The sequence below is a fragment of the Mus musculus genome, chromosome 15, assembly GCF_000001635.26.
Source record: "Mus musculus strain C57BL/6J chromosome 15, GRCm38.p6 C57BL/6J".
Classification (NCBI taxonomy): domain Eukaryota; kingdom Metazoa; phylum Chordata; class Mammalia; order Rodentia; family Muridae; genus Mus; species Mus musculus.
In genome coordinates this window covers 9298313-9317534 of record NC_000081.6, presented here as the reverse complement: position 1 = coordinate 9317534, position 19222 = coordinate 9298313, and the positions used below count along the sequence as shown (strand labels likewise).

Below are 19222 nucleotides of genomic sequence, written 5' to 3'. Positions count from 1 at the left end.
TGATCAAGGGGGAAAGGCCCCTTGTGGGTGGGACCATCTCTGGGCTGGTAGTCTTGGGTTCTATAAGAGAGCAGGCTGAGCAAGCCAGTAAAGAATGTCTCTCCATGGCCTCTGCATCAGCTCCTGCTTCCTGACCTGTTTGAGTTCCAGTCCTGACTTCCTTGGTGATGAACAGCAGTGTGGAAGTGTAAGCTGAATAAACCCTTTCCTCCCCAACTGCTTCTTGGTCATGATGTTTGTGCAGGAAGAGAAACCCTGACTAAGACAGCTGGGTTACCTCACTCAGAAGGATATCCTCCAGATCTATCCATTTGTCTAAGAATTTCATAAATTCATCATTTTTAAAAGTTAGTAGTACTCCATTGTGTAAATATACCACATTTTCTGTATACATTCTTCTGTTGAGGGACATCTGGTTTCTTTCCAGCTTCTGGCTCTTATAAATAAGGCTGCGATGAACATAGTGGAGCATGTGTCCTTATTACACATTGGAGCATCTTCTGGGTATATGCCCAGGAGTGGTATTTCTGGGTCCTGAAGTAGTACTATGTCCAATTTTTTGAGGAACTGCCGTATAGATTTCCAGAGTGGTTGTAGCAGCTTTTAATCCCACCCACAATGCAGTACTGTTCCTCTTTCTCCACATCCTGATAAGCATCTGCTATCATATGAGGGTTTGATCTAAGCCATTCTGACTGGTGTGAGGTTCAATCTCAGGGTTGTTTGATTTGCATTTCCATGATGACTAAGGATGTTAAATATTTTTTAGGAACTTCTCAGCCTTTCGGTATTCCTCAGTTGAGAATTCTTTGTTTAGCTCTGTACCCCATTTTTTAATAGGGTAGTTTGTTTTTCTGGAGTCTAACTTCTTGAATTCTTTGTATATATTGGATATTAGCCTTTTATCCAATGTAGGATTGGTCAAGATCTTTTCCCAATCTATTAGTGGCCTACTTTTCTTCCTGACAGTGTCCCTTGCCTTACAGAAAGAAGCTTTGCAATTTTATGAGGTTGCCTTTGTCAATTCCTGATTATACATCACAAGGCATTGGTGTGCTGTTCAGAAAATTTTCCCCTGTGCACATATGTTTGAGGCTCTTCCCCACTCTCGCTTCTTTAAGTTTCTGTGTATCTGATTTTATGTGAAGGTACTTGATCCACTTAGACTTGAGCTTTGTATAAGGAGATAAGAATGGTTGATTTGCCGCCTTCTACATAATAACCGCCAGTTAAGCCAGCACCATTGGTGGAAAATGCTGTCTTTTTTTCCACTGGATGGTTTTAGCTTCTTTGTGAAAGATGATGTAACTATAGGTCTGTGGATTCATTTCTGGGTCTTCAATTCTATTCCATTGATCTACCTGCCTGTCACTGTACCAATACCATGCCATTTTTTAATCACAATTGCTCTGTAGTACAGCCTGAAGTTAGGGATGGTGATTCCCTGAGAAGTTCTTTTATTGTTGAGAATAGTTTTAGCTATCCTGGGTCTTTTGTTATTATAGATGAATTTGGAAATTGCTCTTTTTAACTCTATGAATAATTGAGTTGAAATTTTGATGGGGATTGTATTGTATAGGTAGATAGCTTTGGGCAAGATGGCCATTTTTATTATATGAATCCTGCCAATCCATGAGCACGGAAGATCTTTCCATCTTCTGAGATCTTCTTTGATTCTTTCTTCAGAGACTTGAAGTTCTTATACAGATCTTTCACTGCTTAATTAGAGTCACACCAAGATATTTTATATTATTTGTTACTATCGTGAAGGGTGTTGTTTCCCTATTTTCTTTCTCAGCCTGTTTATCCATTGTGTAGAGTAAGGCCACTGATTTGTTTGAATTAATTTTATATCCAGCCACTTTGCTGAAGTTGCTTTTCAGAATAAGGAGTTCTCTGGTGGAATTTTTGGGGTCACTTAAGAATATTATCATCAGCAAATAGTGATATTTTGACTTCTTACTTTCCTATTTCTATCCCTTTGGTGTACTTTGTTGCTCCGGATAGGGTTTCAAGCACTATATGGAATAAGTAGAGAGAGAGAGAGTGGGCAACCTTGCCTAGTTCCTGATTTTAGTGGGATTGTTTCAAGTTTCTCTCCATTTATTTTAATGTTGGCTACTGGTTTGCTCTATATTGATTTTACTATGTTTAGGTATGGGCCTTGAATTCCTGGTATTTCCAAGACTTTTATCATGAACGAATTTTGGATTTTGGCAAATGCTTTCTTCATATCTAATGAGATGATCATATGGTCTATTTCTTTGAGTTTGTTTATATTGTGGATTAAGTTGATAGATTTCCATACATTGAACCATCCCTGCATCCCTGGGATGAAACTGACTTGATCATGATGGATGATTGTTTTGATGTGTCCTTGGATTTTGTTTGTGAGAATTTTATTGACTTTTGAGATAGCATTTGAAATGTAAATAAAGAAAATATCTAAAAATATAAAAATGAAGAACAAAGGAAAATAAAATAAAAAAGAAAGTATTTTCTTATAATATTTCAGTTGCATATCATTTTTATTCTGATTTTTACCAAACAATAATTATTATATTTTTCTACTTCACACATTCTTAGATAAATTCATGTATAATATAGAATGATTGCTGCCCAGGCCTGAGGGAAATAGAGGAGTAAGGCAGAGCAGGTGTTCTGAGCTGTAAAGAGTGTTTATTGTAAAAGAGAAGAAGAACAAGAGAAAAAATGCACAAATATGGTGTTAATCCCAAATGATAAAAGGGATAAAGAGAGGAAGAACATGAGGAGCCACAGGGCACACAGCCTATTGAAGCAGTGTGTTTAGGATAAATGAGTGAGAGGAGGAGAACATGATGCAAGTTGTTTCTATCTAAGTAGGAATGAAGGTCACAAGAGGAAAACAAGGAGCAAAGGAGCCAAAAGTGTGAGGTACCAATTCAGGTGCATCTGTAGAAGATGGAGGCAGAGAATGCTAGAGTTGCTATGTACTGAATTATGGAAGGCCTCTGATGAGCCACAGACCTCCCATCACCACACCAGAACCAAGCCCAGAATTTCAGTATTATGCCTGCTTGACCTTCCTTGATATACTCAGATACCTGGTTACAGCAACAAGAACCTTTACACTAAGCCACAAGGTACCCAGTGTGAGTCCTAACAGAAAGAGGAAGACATCCAGCATGTACTGCTCATGCCATGGCTGCTGGAAAGCATATGGCTTGAGATGTGCTGCACCCCCTGTCTGCAAGATGTGATCTATCCAGCCCACAAGCCTCTGGGCAGGGGTCAGTGGGTGGGATTGCCTGATAACCTTGGAGGCCATTGCTGCAGTCTTGTACCTGTGAAAATAGACAGTGAGAGACTGTTACCAATTTGTTGTAACAAAACTTAAATCTTACATCATAAACACACATACATATAAGCCCATATCTCTCCCTCCCCCCCACACACACATACATCTAGTGCATATGCATAGCTCAGTTCTAAACAAAATCTGTTGGCAAACCCTCACCATTATTAGTCAATCAGAAAGTTTGCTTGGCACAGAAGATGGCCCCCACCAAACCCATGTATATATGTGGAGAGTTCAACACAATGGGTTAAAGAGTAAATAAATAAATAATTAATAATAAATTAGGAAGCAAAGATTTTAAAAAGAAAAAGGAATTTGAGAGGGTGGTGTTTGAGGGAGTCCTAGGAAGAATTGGAAGAGAGAGTAAGGTGGATTTCATTAAAATACACTACATATAAACAAAAAAATTCAAACATAGGTACAAAAATCATTTTTAAAAATTCAATACAAAATAAAAACCTACACAGAATGATCATAAATAATATGTGAAGGGAGAATATTTAAATGGAGAAATATAATAGTCATTGGAAGGAGGGAACTGGATGAGAGAAGGGATGGGGAGGGAAACTAGGTAGGGGAGATCAGATGTATGGACATCTAGGAAGAGAGGGCTATGAGAGTGAACCAAAACAACTGATGGAAACAGATGCAGAGACCAATAGCCATACATTAGACCAAGCTTGATGGGTCATGTAGAAGAGTTGGGGAAAGGTTTGAGAGACCTTGAGGGGATAGGGACTTGACAGGAAGACAAACAGTGTCAACAAACCTGGAATCTTGGGGGCTCTCAGAGATTGAGTCACCAACCAAAGAGTATGCAGGGGCTAGAGCTAGCCTCACACCACACACATACATAGCAGATGTGTGGTTTGGTCTTCATACTGATTCCCCAACAACTGGAGAGGGGCTGTCCATGACTGTTGCCTGCTTGTGGACTCTCTTCCTCTAATTGGTCTGCCTTAGCTGGCTTCAGCAGGGAAGATGTGCCTGTCCTGCAGTGACTTGATGTGCCAGGGTGGGTTTATAAGGGGACCAGCCTGCCTTTTCAGAGGAGAAGGAATTGGGGAGGGGGAAGGGGCTATGTCAGCTGTGGACTGGAAGAAAAGGACTACAGTCAGGATGTAAAATAAATGACCTAATAAATTAATGGTAAAAACAAATTCTTAACTGTTAGGGAGGTTTGAACCTATGATCATTAGTGTTGGTTGCTTCTAGCATTTCTAGAACAGGATAGGATATTTAAAAAAAAAAAGCCAGAAGAGGCTGAGAAAGTGAATTGGAGCAGAAGGCAGTTGATGTAGAAGATGTTATGTTAAGAGACAGTTGAGATGGAAGAAGCAGAGCTGAGTAGATAGCCTAGAACAGTTGAACAGTTGTTATAGTTTGGAGCGGCTAGTACTAGGAAAAGTGGGAGAAGAGACTGTTTAAGCAGAGGGGAACTGAAGGAAGAACAGTTGATTAGAACAAGCCTTTGATGGGGCTGGGCTAGAAACTGAGAGCAGGGCTGACAGGGAGTTAAGAGAAGTGGTCACTCTTTATAGGGAAAAAAACACATTTTACGTCTTATGGCAGAGAGAAAACGAGTAAATTAAATGCTGTGAACAGATGAAACAGATGTATATCTGATTTAAGCCATAAGAACACTGAAACGTGAATATTATTCTTGTTGGGTTGTTGAGTCACGGTGCTGAACGGGCAAGAGCTCTGTGGATCTCCAAGATCCTGTCTGCCCTCCTTGTGCTAGATTTGTGAAATTTTCCTTTATAGCAGACCTATCCTGTGCCCTGGGAACAGAATAGAACTGATACACACTGCTATTTCATTTTATGTGCTCTCTGTGTGCTACTGTAGGACACACAATAACAATTCAGGTGATGGAGAGATAGATGTCAAAATGTCAGAAAATTCTCAGGGAGATTAGCCACAATTATATGTAAATGAACTCTCCTGTTTTAACAGGAATTCTACTATTGTTACCCAAAATATGAAAAAGTCATAATGACACCTTGTAGAGAAGAAACCATCATACCACCATAGGCAGAAGCATCTTTCAGCACCACACTTAAAATTGGGATTAATAGCAAAAGAAAAGAAGGACCTTCAAGGCCCCCACACATACTATAACACATACCACAAAATTCTGGTTTCACTGGAAAACAGACTACACAGATCCCTGTGTCAGGCCTGCATTTAGCCTACAGGACCACAACCCAGAGAGCTGCATACCTCTGGTCTTCTATGACTTCTTTCATGGTGAGCAAAAATGACTCTGCCTTGAGTGTCTGTAGCTGAATAGAAACACCAAGGTTCTTTGCTTCTACTCGGACCATGTTTTCAGGTTGGTCTCCAAAAAATGGAATCCCTACCATTGGTACTCCATGATGGACAGCCTCCATTACACTGTTCATCCCCCCATGGGTGACAAACAGACGAATGCTAGGGTGAGCTGTTGCAAAAGAAAGAGAGATGGTCCAAGATTTCACTATGAAAGCATCAGATACCAGGTAAATCAGTAGACCCATGAAATACCCATGTGCTACAGAAAATGGACTTATTGGTTTTGTTTTTGGTATTTGCAGTGTTCCAGGGTATTTTGTCTAACCTTCCCTCTGTAGAGAAATGCCTTACTTCAATCCAAAGACACCCAACTACAAGGAGAGTGACAAGCCAGACATGATTCCTGTCCTCCTATTCATCCTTGTCCCTTCCACTGATGCTTTTCTCTTCTCTTTCCTACCTCTGCCTTCTCTTGCTTTCCATATCTGCGCTCTTATAAAGCTTATATTCTGTGTGTTATCTCCTCTGCCTCAAGGAAAGCTTACAAAAGGGGATGGTAGGCCAGACACTTCTAGATATATAGAGAGGTCTTGTCTATTGCTCCACCTTGAAAGCAATCAAATACTTCTTATGATCATATATGAATTATCCCAAACTACACCTCACACAAAATCTACCCATGTTCCCTGGAAAGTCAGCATTTCCCCAATGTTATCAAATCCCCAACATTCATCTAAGTGTCTGAGTTTTGAACCTGTAGCTGACAACCAAGATGTGTCTATATGCTTACATTCATATTTGTGTCTTAAAAGTGCTGAAGTGTTCTCACAACATTGAGACTAGTGGTAACAAATAGTGCCAACTGCCTCAGAAAGTAGTTATAGTTCACATATTGTCCAAGATGGTGTTAGACTAATCCTATTCAATGTTAGGTACTGTTACATTAAGGCAACATAACTGATCATATTAGGGATGTGAGAACGATCTGAGTTGGAAAAAAATTAAAGAAGTTGTTGCAATAGACAGACAGTCTAGAGTGCAACCTGATTCCTCCAAAAAGCTGCTATCCTCCAGAAGCTGTGATTGCTTGCCTCCTAGAGGAAAAATATTTACCTATCAGTAGCCTTCTCTTCTGCCAGTCCAAGTGTTCAGACATCAGATATCCGTCATGTGAATGAAAGGAAAGTAACAGGTCTAAGAGGAGCTTACCTAGAAGGTCAATCTGTGGAAGCCAATCCATGATTTTGACATTTGGGGCCAAACTGACATCTTTGGGCCAATGAGAACTCTTACATGTCCATAGCACCCCTTGAGGGAGGTGAGCAAAGGCACTGTTCATCTCCTTAATAATTTCCTTGGACTGAATCATGCTCACTACAGAGCCCAGGGCCACAAGGACAAAACCTGAGTCTCCAAACTGAGAGATAAAATCCTCCAAGTCCTAGAAGAATCATAGAGGGAAGAAGGCAAAGGAGGTGGTTTGTAAAGGCCAAAGCAGCATGACACGAAAACAGGCTGGGTGTTAAATAAATCTTTGCTTCAGTTGATCATGTCCTATATGATAAAAGTCCTTCCATAGGCCCTGTCTAGATGTGTCATGTGTACTGTGTTCATGCTTATTGCTTTTATTAGCAGCCATCTCTTCACTATGAACTCTTATAAAATGTGTAGCCTGTGGTTTTACTGACGGAAGTCTATTTCCAAATTTTCCCAGCTTATTTTGAGTCACAAAATAAAAATCAGCTTATTTTGTTAGGTACAAAACTCAAACTCAGTCACTTAGTGTGATGGTGATGGGTCTCCAAAAAGTCACACATAGACATAGATTTGAGGGGCCATTGCTTTGGGGAGTTCTCTGTTGCCCAAGAATTCACTCTCTTTGTATCATACCATGGGGTTACTTTGGTTGGTGCTCAAAGAGTTTTATATGTCAAACCCCCAATATTAATGTTCTAAGTGTCTGAGTTCTCAGCCTTTAACTGACAACCAAGATACGTCTACATACATGTACATATACATATATATGCACATACACAAGATTTTATTTCAGTTGCTTAAAGTTTAACCTTGGGAGTAACCTAATTGTTAAAAGTAGGTCTAGCTGGACTTGGTGGCGCACGCCTTTAATCCCAGCACTGGGGAGGCAGAGAGAGGCAGGTAGATTTCTGAGTTCGAGGCCAGCCCAGTCTACAAAGTAAGTTCCAGGACAGCCAGAGCTATACAGAGAAACCCTGTGTCTAAAAAAAAAAAAAAAAAAAATTAAAAAGAGTAGTTCTATGGCCAGGCAGTAGTCCTGCATGCCTTTAATCCCAGCACTTGGGAGGCAGAGGCAAGTGGATTTCTGAGTTTGAGGCCAGCTACAGAGTGAGTTCCAGGACAGTCTTGGCTACACAGAGAAACCCTGTCTCAAAAAACAACAACAAAAACCAAACCAAACCAAACCAAACCAAACCAAACAAACAAAAAAGAGTAGTTCTATGTTTAAAAACTTGAGATCCCTCCAAATGTTTTTTTTTAGTATCATTTGCATTATTTTATAAGTAGGCTACAAATATACAATAGAATACACAAGATTCCTTCACCAGCTTCGTTCTCATCTGGTTTTCTTTTTGTCTTTGGTAACAGAGCAATAATAGACTCATAGAATGGGTTGAGAATATTCCTCCCTGTACAACTGCAATGGATTTATAGAGGAACTGCCATTGATTTTAAGTGTTTCACCTAATTTGCCAGTTAATCTATGTTATATTAGACTTTCTTGATGAAAGATTTTGTTTGGCTTTTCCAACCTAATGCAATGTCACAAGTTTCAGATTTTCTATCTCTTTCAAGGCCAGTTTTGTCAACAGATACCCATAGGAATTTGACCATTCATGTAGGTCACCTAATTTGATGACACATCATGTTGTGTTCTTCCATTAGAATCTATATTGTTTTAAACACTAATGGGTAATTTTTCACTTTTAGATTTAATTATTTGGTTGTTCTTTCTTATTTATTTTCTCAATGACTCTAGAAGTTTGCCAGCATACTGTTCTCTTTTGTTCTGTTGATTCCAATTTTTTACTATTCATTGTTTCAATAATCTTTGCTGTGATTTTTAAGCCTCTCCTTTCTAAGAGTATGCTATTTAGTTCTATCCTCATTATCTATTTCCATATAGTGAAAGGTTATATTATCAATCTCCATTGCCTTGTCTGCACCAAAAGAGATAATGACAGCCAAAAAGGATGTCCAGAATTGTTTATATTGCATTTTATTATCCCAATGTGTTTTGTCCCTTCTTGATATACAGTATTTTCAAATGTTCCTCTTGATTTTCCCCCTTTTTCTCATTGACTGTTTTAGAGCATGTTGTCTATTTTTATATATTTTTGATTTCTATATCATCCCATTGTGATATGAAATTTTGCATTAATTCAAGATTTTGAAATTTACTGGGATTGATTTCATCTGGGTGTGTTCTAATGCACAAAACCAAGGATATTGTTTTCTGCATTAGAGAAGAATATGTGCCCTGTTCTTACTGGAAAAGATCCTTGAGCTAGAGAGATGGCTCAGTATCTAAAAGAACTTGATGTTCCTACAGAGGACCACATTTAAGTTTCCAGGAACCCACATAGCAGGTCACAGCCCTCTGTAACTCTAGCTCCAGGAAATCTGGTGCCCTCTTCTGGTCTCTTCTGGACCCAGGCACACCTATATCTCATGCACAGGCATATATGCAGGACAAAAACTCAAGAAATAAAAAATGATTTTAAAAATAAATTTAAAGAATACTCTATATATTTCTAATAGTTCTGATTAGCTTACAGTGCTGATGAAGATGATAATGGATATGAATAGTCTTCTCATTGTATAAAGGCAGAATTGAAGTCCTTACTTCTTTAAATTCTTTAATTTTCTTCATATTTTATTTCATATTTTTGCATATATGGTATATGCCTTACATCATCTCTGTAAATTAACTGTTTCATATATTTTAAATAATGTAATTGTAAAGTTTGATAAACACAAAATTTCTAATAGTTATATATAGTCTTTTATCTTCTGTGAAAGTTTCAGTACAAAGTCTACTTCTTATATCAATGACCACAACTATTTTGCTTCTAACATGATTCTTAAAGAAACATGTGGTCAAATACCCTACAGAGTAAACTCCATACTGCTTTGTCAGGCATCCCTTCAAACCACTTCTCCCCACTTCTCTTTGACAATTATTTCATCTCTCTATGTGGCAGTATCTGATTCACCTGTCTAGAAGGTGAGGACTCTGTCAATCACATCTAGATCTCTAAATGTAGATGAATCTTCTGCTACTTGAAGATACAGTCAGGAAACCCAGCTGATGACTGTCTCTCTTTCACATCTACATACTGTACCCCTACTCCCCCAATTTGAGTTTTCAGAAGATTTTATCCAAAACTCATAGCTGATAACTCCTTCCAGCAATGAAAAAAAATATATATCATTCAGTGATCACTCCCCAAACCCTTCTTCTCACTCAGTGCAAGGAAAAGTAGGGACTCTGGTACCCAGTAGAACCAGAAGAAACCTGTACTCTCTGTGCATTTAGATGAAAATAGGAGAAATATCACCTTTATCATTTCAACAACTCGGCCACCACTGTATAAAAACTCAGGGGGTCATTCCTCCCAGCAAGGGACAGGGAATTATAGAAGATAATTTCTACAAAACAACAATCCTATAGTGACAGGTAACAACCAATCAAAATTTATAAGCTCTGTACTTTTAATTTTTCAGTGGTAGTGATTTTGAGCCTGCATTGATCATGCAAACTAGATGGCAACTTTAATGGTTTACAATAGCTGAATGAAGTATAAAGGGCTCATAGACTGGGGACACAGAATAACAGACACAGTTCTTGATGCCACTCCTGCTAAGTTCTATCTAGATACATGCCTTCTGAAAGAGGTATATGTTTCATCATGAAAAGTGTGGCTCTGTAACAAATACAAAATGTACAGACATTTGCTGCATTTAATCTCTCTCTGTGTGTGTGTGTGTGTAATCAAAATTCAATTGGAAATATCAACACTAACTAAAAGAGTCATTCTACCAAAAGAGGGACAAAACCAACTCATACTTCTTAGCATATAACCAGGTCTTCAATATCAGCATGGGGCATTCTGACACTGTACTTACACAGCCCTAATAGTGTAGGCTGCAAATATCTCCCTTACCTTGAGGCACTTCCTTTCAGGACATCTCTGACAAGTGACAACCTCCACCTGCGTACTGAAGGTCTATGAATGAAATATAAAGTGAGAGCTAATGTGTCACTTACTTGGGGTATTGGCTGAACAGGTTTGTCCAGTAAACCTCCCACATAGACTGTGTTGGGAAACAGGGGACGAGCAAAATCCAAGGCAAAGTCAGAGTTGACAAACCACAGCTCAGCTTTCAGTAGAAGGTCAGACAACACTGGCTGAGAGCCTTCCGCAAAATGCTCCTGGACAGTATTGCCATATTGAGAAAAGATGTCCCTTCGCTTCTTGGTGAAATGAAAGAACATCAGAATGTTCTTCACTCGGCCCCAAAAGTCCATTTGGTCAGTTAGACCAGAACCATACACTGGAGCATATGACAAGGGGGCGTTTGGTAACCCAAAGTCCATATAGCTAAATTGAAAGGGAAGAAAGGACACAAATCGTTTCCCAAGCTTTTCAACAATCAGGAAAGAACAGAGATCCATTGAATCAAGAAGTACTAGGTCAAAGTTCTCCTTTTGTAATAACTCCATGATGTCCTTTCTGCTTAATAAGTGACTGCATAAGTCCGCAAAGTATTGATGAATCTTTAGTAGGGTGTGATATTTGGACCTGCAATAAATAAATAAATAAATAAATAAATCATAACATATTTTGAGAAGCTTTTTCACACTATTTGGAATGATGTTATGCTTAATTCCTAAAGAATATTTTCTATGTTTTTATACAATTTAGCATTCAACATTAGATATAGTATCCTTAGTTATGGATATTAGTAAATATTCACTAATGATATTTTTAAGATATGAAAGGATATGAATATAAAAGTTGAACAAATTTCTTATGTATTATTTGAGTCTCAAAACATTTAATATTATTAATGTGTTTGATATATAAAATGCATTTAAATAATGAAAATTTAAAAACAGAAAAGAAAATATTCTGCAGCTAGACAAATACAAGCCTATAATTCCAGCACTCTGGGAATGGAGACAGGAGGATCAAGAGTTTAAGGTAGGCTTAGGATTGTGACTTTGAGGCCAGCAGTACCAGGCTAAATAAAATTGTGACTCACTTAGAGAAAAATGATTTCTAATATATTTTAAGGAAAGAGGCTCTGTAGCCTGACTTTTTTCTTTTATTCTGTTTAAAGATAGAAAATCATTAGTTTTAGTTTCTATGGAAACCATATTGCTTTTCACAAAATATGGTTTTTAATTAAAAGCAAGCAGACACAAAGAAAGTCATTTCCACATTCCTCCATTGCTGGTGGGATTGCAAGCTGGTACAACCACTCTGGAAATCGGTTTGGCAGTTCCTCAGAATATTGGACATGGTTCTACATGAGGACCCAGCTATACCATTCCTGGTCATATATCCAAAAGATGCTCGAACATGTAATAAGGATACATGCTCCAATATGTTCACAGTATCATTATTTATAATTGCCAGGATCTGGAAAGAACCCAGATGTCCTACATCAGAGGAATGGATACAGAAAATGTGGTACATTTACACAATGGAGTATTACTCAGCTATTAAAATGATGAATTCATGAAATTCTTAAGCAAATGGATAGAACTAAAAAATATCATCCTGAGTGAGGTAACCTGATTGTGATTGCAGGCTGGTATCCAGTCGAGCTGAGGTCTGAACCCCGATGATCATAATTCACCTTCATTACACGGTAGGCGTTCCCTCATGCTCCTGGAATTCCACCCCCTGCCTAAGGTACCACCTCCCACAGCCCCCACAAGAGAAACATGGTTAGTAGTCACATAAGCAATGGCCCAAGCTTCTGACCTTCAGGCTAAACTCCTCCCCAGTTACCTAGCAACAGTGACGACCATAAAAAGGGGTGCTCAGCCTGCACCTTGCTCTCCTGTTCCTTTGTCCTCTCACCTCTCTCTTCTCTCACTTCTCTCTCCTCTTCCCTTTCTCTTTGTCTTCTTCTTTCCTCTCTTCTCTTCTCTCTCTCTCTCTCTCTCTCTCTCTCTCTCTCTCTCTCTCTCTTCCTCCTTTCTACCTTCTCTCTTTCCCCTGCATTTCTACAATAAAGCTCTTAAACCATAGAGTCTCTGCTCTGCTCCTTCAAGTTCCACAGCGCACTCTGGTCAGTGTTAGGAACTTCTTCCCTCTTCCCTGTCTCCCACAACCCTGGTGGCTTTAGCCAAGTAGCTCCAGGGGCAGGGGTCTCCAGGCAGGGCTGCCCCTTGACCACTCCCTGATGAGTAGGATAGAGAAATGCCCACCCAGGGATGAGTGGATAGGGTAGATAGTAGCCTCCCCACACCTGACTGACCAGAGAATAGGGAAACTCTGGCGGGGTGCGGGCATCTTTTTCCTTCCATTCTTCTCCAGGGCCACAGGGCCCCCCCCCTCTTTTTATTTTGTTTCCAACACCTGATTACAAAAGAACACATATGGTATACACTCACTAATAAGTAGAATGAACCCAAAAGCTCCAAATAACCAGAATACAATTCACAGAGCACATGAAGCTCAATAAGAAGGAAGACCAAAGTGTGGATGCTTTGGTCCTTCTTAGAAGTAGAACAAAATACTCACTGGAGCAAATATAGAGATAAAGTGTAGAGCAGAGACTAAAGGAAAGGCCACCCAGAGACTGTCCCACCTGGGTATTCATCCCATATACAGTTACTAAACCCAGACATCATTATGGATGCCAAGAAGTGAATGCTGAAAGGAGCTTGATATGGTTGTCTCCTGAGAGTCCCTGCCAGAGCCTTACAAATACAGATGCAGATGTTCACAACCAGCCATTGAACTGAGTTTGGGGTCCCCAATAGAGGAGTTAGAGAAGGGACTGAAAAAGTCAAAGAGGTTTGCAACCCGATAGGAAGAACAACAATATTAACCAACCAGATTCCCCAGAACTCCAAGGGACTAAGCCATCAACAAAGGAGTGCACATGGCTCTAGATGCATATGGAGCAGAGGATGGCCTTGTCAGGCATCAATGGGAGGAGAGGTCCTTGGTCTTATGAAGGCCAGATAGATGCTCCAGTATATGGGAATCGAGGGCAGGGAGATGGCAGTGGGTATGTGGGTGGATGAACACCCTCATAGAAGCAGGGTGAGGGAGGATGTGATAGAGTGTTTCTGAGAGGGAGGGAAACTGGGGAAGGAGATAACATTTGAAATGTAAATAAAGAAAATACCCAATTAAAAAGAAAAGAAAAGAAAGTCATTTCCAGGCCCCTCCCTCCTACATGGAAATATTTCTTTACTTCTTAGTAATCTTTTCTTATGAGAGAGAGAGAGAGAGAGAGAGAGAGAGAGAGAGAGAGAGAGAGAGACAGAGATAGAGGCAGAGACACAGAGAAAGAGACACAGAGAGAGACAGAGACACAGAGAGAGACAGAGACACAGAGAAAGAGACAGAGAGAGAGAGAGAGAGAGAGAGAGAGAGAGAGAGAGAGAGAGAGAGAGAGAGAATTCTAGGTGACCATGTAGCATCAGCCTTCCATCTGAATTACAGCTGTTCAACAAAACCTTCAGCTTTAATCATTCTGGTGTAGGTATTTCTGCTTCCTAAAATGCACCCACTTCCATAAGATTTCCTCTAAGGATTTAATTCCCATTCATCATCAATATGAGTTTGATTTCTTCTGTCTTGGAAGTCATCATTAGATCTTGGAGCATCAGTCACCAAATGCAGGTGTATAATGATATTAAACTCATGTTATATAATCAGTTTTTGAGTCATAGTATTGTTCCCCTGGCAATCTGTGTAAACAGCATAAATACAGCTAATAAAGTCCTCACTGATAAAGTTATTTCCTTTAATCCTCTGTATCTTAGCTTGGATGTTTTGTCCCATAAAGAGAACATTCATCCCAATGATAATATTGGAACTAGGCTGAACATGTTTCAGCTTTCTGCCTAAAACTTAAACAATTAAAAAAAACAATATATAAACCTAATGATTTTTGTCTTTTGTATGTGAAACCTAAATATAAACATGTGTGTGTGTGTGTGTGTGTGTGTGTGTGTGTGTGTGTGTGTGTGTGTGTATGTGTGTATGTGTGTGTGTGTGTGTTGTTTTCATTTTTTGATCATGGAATTAGAAAGGAAGCAATGATAGAACACTGGGGGGTGGATATCAAGAGAGATGCAGGTGTCATGAAAGAGAGCTGGGGAGGAAGAGGGCAAGGTACCACAAAGAATAATCACACACGCACAAATCAAAACATATTACTGTGCATGCTAGCTTAAAATTTTAATGTAAAATATGTGTGACTGGAAGCTTACTATTAGAATGTCTAACTCTTATTGGCTCAAATTTTCACTGAAGATTGTGATATTGATCCTACTGATGACTCCTATCTGTAGCCCCGTTCAGATACTCTTTCTTGTCAATGCTTCTCAGATAGATGAGCAACATAGTACAACGCCCCAATGTACCACATCAACATATATCAAAAGAGCCACAAGATGTGAGCCCAGAAGCATCTTTACTCCCTTTCATACTCAACTTTAAATCACAGCAGCTGTTCTTTGTCTTCAAGGGTTCATCTGTCATAGATTTGGGGCTCAATACAACTGTGTAGAGGTAGCAGGAACTTTAAGAGGGCACCTTAGTAGGAGATCATTCAAAGCTGGCCTCCTGTATGGTTAAAGTAGTCCTCATTGGACTTTGAGTCGGTGCCTGTAGTTGGCACTATGGAAACATACTTCTGTTTTTTCTCTGCTCTTTACCCTTCCAGGAACACTTGGTTTCAACATTGTCTATCATGATGCCATCAACCAAGCAGACTGTTGTTGATGCTATGGGCCCAAACTTCCACAACTGTGTGCCAAATAAAATTCTTTTCAGTATAAAGTCACCTAAATTCAGTTATTCTGTCATAATAATAGAGTGTAGGGCAATACAAGGCATAATTCTCTAAAATTATTCCTAGTATTGCATTTTAATTTTTATGTAATAATTGCCAAATGAAATGTAGTATGTGTAGTATATAATTCTTTAAAATAGAAGGTTAAATCCCTTTAAAGGCAATCAATTGTAAAAATTCCAAGAAGTCTCTGTTCTCAGCAATTTGACTCTACTGCACTTATAATTTGAACCACTTCTCAAGAGTTCAGGCTTGAAAAGAAGACTCTGTGTGTGTGTGTGTGTGTGTGTGTGTGTGTGTGTGTGTGTGTGATTGTGTATGTTTGTGTGTGTGTTTTAAATGTGTATAAATAAGTGGGGGGGGGGGTTAAATGTGTATAAATAATAACCCAATTTGAACCACCCCTAGAGTCCAGACTTGAAAGAATCCACAATATATATGTTCAAATATGTATAAATAATAACCCAATTAGACGAAGGTACAATTTGACTCTTCTTTCAATAATATGATAAAAGAAATATGTTTTTAAATATCTGTGAGTGAGAACACTTTCCATAAATAATTATCTATAAGCACCACCTTGATTGTCATGTAGAATTTTCAAAAATGGAGAAGAGAGTAAGATCAATGGAATTAACTAAAAGATACATCTGTACATGCTATGCTTGTGAAAGACAAAAGAGGTTCTGTACACCCCATTTAAGAACTAAGCCTCAGGCTCAGCTGTATCACCTGGTCATTGAAAGGATTTAAACTTACCTGTGGCTATTGGTTGTAAATTCAATGATAACCAAATTGCAATCCATAGAACCACAGAGGTTAGGTATAGAATAAGGGACAAATAGAGTAAGGGCACCAATAGACCTCCTTAAGGAAAGAAAAATAGGATAGTTCTGTGTGGAAGTGGGAGACTAGAACAGGACGATCAAGTCAGGAGGAGAGAGTGATGAGAGAGGGAATACAGAGAGACACAGCTACGATTAAGGGGAATTGAGGGGTATCATGTGAACCTAATACAGTACACTCTTTCTAACATATATATATATATATGCAATCTAATTAAACTTGCCAAATAATGTGTTAGACGGAGTACTGACTGGCCATCTCTTTTCACACAATGAGCTTCCAGTACCATAACTGGGTTACATCTAAATGATTTGTTAGCCAAAGGGGTCTCATGGAAATTCCCAAACAGTCCAGGCAGTTGCCAAAACTATAGGATGCTCTCCACAAATTGACAGCAAGGTTCTACTGCTGAAGAAAGAAAGCACCTACACAACTCACTGAACATGGAAAAATTGATCTGTTGACTATACAGAGTCTATACAGAGTTCAAGCATTTTTGGTGCCAAAATATACCCTACACACTACCAAATGAGAAATGTAAACATGAGCCAGCCACAAATCCATTGATTTACAATGTTGTCCTGCCTACAAAATATGCTAGGAAAATTGTCATACATAGCTTGTGTGAGTAACCAACCAATAACTGACTTTAGTCCCACTCCACTAGATAAAACCCATATACAGCACTGTTTGGATGACAAAAAGTGGGTGACTCTTTTTTAAGGGGTGAATATATATCCCAGAGACCTAAGGTAAGCCCAATACTATTGGTCTAAAAAAAAAAAAAAAAACAAAACAAAACAAAGCAAAACAAAAGCAGCAGTATTTTGACTCCTGATGACATTCTGCTCTACTCATAGATCATCACCTTGCTCAGTCATCATAAGAAAGCTTCCTCTTGCAGCAGATAGGAACAGACCCACAGCCAGGGACTTAGCCCAAATGGAAAGTTTGCATCAAAACTTTCCATCCCTTCAGGTCTCAGGGAACACTGAGGAAGAGGAGGCAGAAAGAATGTAAGAGGTCCCTTCCGGCCCACTGCTGCACCATGGTCCCTGGCCCGAGAGTCTGTGGACACCCGCAAGGACCCACACAGGATCCGCCACGGGATCCTAAGACCTCTGGTGAGTGGAACACAGTGCCTGCTCCAATCCAATCACGCGGGACCTGAGACTGCATTAATTAAGGAAGCAGATAATCCAGCCTGACCCGGGGCTCAAGTTCCTTCTGGCCCACTGCTGCACTGTGGTCACTGGCTGGGGAGTCTGCAGACACCCGCAAAGACCCACACTGGATCTGCCACGGGATCCTAAGACCTCTGGTGAGTGGAACACAACTTCTGCCAGGAGGCAGGTTCAAACACCAGATATCTGGGCACCTTCCCTGCAAGAGGAGAGCTTGCCTGCAGAGAGGACTCTGACCACTGAAACTAAGGATATAGCTAGTCTTTCAGGTCTGCTGATAGAAGGTAACATAATCACCTGAGGAGCAAGCTCTAACCAGAGACAATTATAACAACTAGCTCCAGAAAATACAAGATGGCGAAAGGCAAATGTAAGAATCCTACTAACAGAAATCAAGACCACTCACCATCATCAGAATGCAGCACTCCCATGCCACCTAGTCCTGGGCACCCCAACACAACCGAAAAGCTAGACCCGGATTTAAAATCATATTTCATGATGATGGTAGAGGACATCAAGAAGAACTTTAATAACTCACTAAAAGAAATACAAGAGAACACTGCTAAAGGGTTACAAGTCCTTAAAGAAAAACAAGAAAACACAACCAAACAGGTAGAAGTCCTTATAGAAAAACAGGAAAGCACATCCAAACAGGTGATGGAAATGAACAAAACCATACTAGTCCTAAAAGGGGAAATAGACACAATAAAGAAAACCCAAAGTGAGGCAACGCTGGAGATAGAAACACTGGGAAAGAAATCTGGAACCATAGACGCGAGCATCAGAAACAGAGTACAAGAGATGGAAGAGAGAATCTCAGGTGCAGAAGATTCCATAGAGAACATCGGCACAACAATCAAAGATAATACAAAACGCAAAAAGATCCTAACTCAAAACATCCAGGAAATCCAGGAAACAATGAGAAGACCAAACCTACAGATAATAAAAGTTGATGAGAATGAAGAATTTCAACTTAAAGGGCTGGCAAATATCGTCAACAAAATTATAGAAGAAAACTTCCCAAACCTAATGAATGACATGCCCATGAACATACCAGAAGCCTACAGAACTCCAAATAGACTGGACCAGAAAAGAAATTCCTCCTGACACATAACAATCAGAACAACAAATGCACTAAATAAAGATAGAATATTAAAAGCAGTAAGGGAGAAAGGTCAAGTAACATATAAAGGCAGGCCTATCAGAATTACACCAGACTTTTCACCAGAGACTATGAAAGCCAGAAGAGCCTGGACAGATGTTATACAGACACTAAGAGAACACAAATGCCAGCCCAGGCTACTATACCCGGCCAAACTCTCAATTACCATAGATGGAGAAACCAAAGTATTCCACGATAAAACTAAATTCACACATTATTTTTCCACGAATCCAGCCCTTCGAAGGATAATAACAGAAAAAAACCAAAACAAGGACAGAAATCACGCCCTAGAAAAAGCAAAAAAGTAATCCCTCAACAAACCAA

At 39.4% G+C, this 19222-nt stretch overlaps 1 protein-coding gene across 3 annotated transcripts in view; it reads right to left on the bottom strand.

Annotated features, from left to right (window-relative positions):
* Positions 1 to 2496: 2496 nt before the first annotated feature.
* Positions 2497 to 19222, bottom strand: part of Ugt3a1 (UDP glycosyltransferases 3 family, polypeptide A1) — a 35217-nt gene continuing 18491 nt past the window's right edge. Inside the window, exons 4-7 of one of the 3 annotated variants that reach the window (NM_207216.2) lie at positions 10926 to 11460; positions 6827 to 7058; positions 5567 to 5786; positions 2497 to 3326 (exon numbers count right to left, since the gene is read on the bottom strand). In NM_207216.2, the coding sequence (NP_997099.2) occupies positions 3050 to 3326; positions 5567 to 5786; positions 6827 to 7058; positions 10926 to 11460 (1264 nt within the window). In that variant the 3' untranslated portion in view covers positions 2497 to 3049. The remainder of the gene's footprint in view (positions 3327 to 5566; positions 5787 to 6826; positions 7059 to 10925; positions 11461 to 19222) is intronic. The other 2 variants (XM_006520011.3, XM_006520012.4) reach the window with 2 other exon arrangements.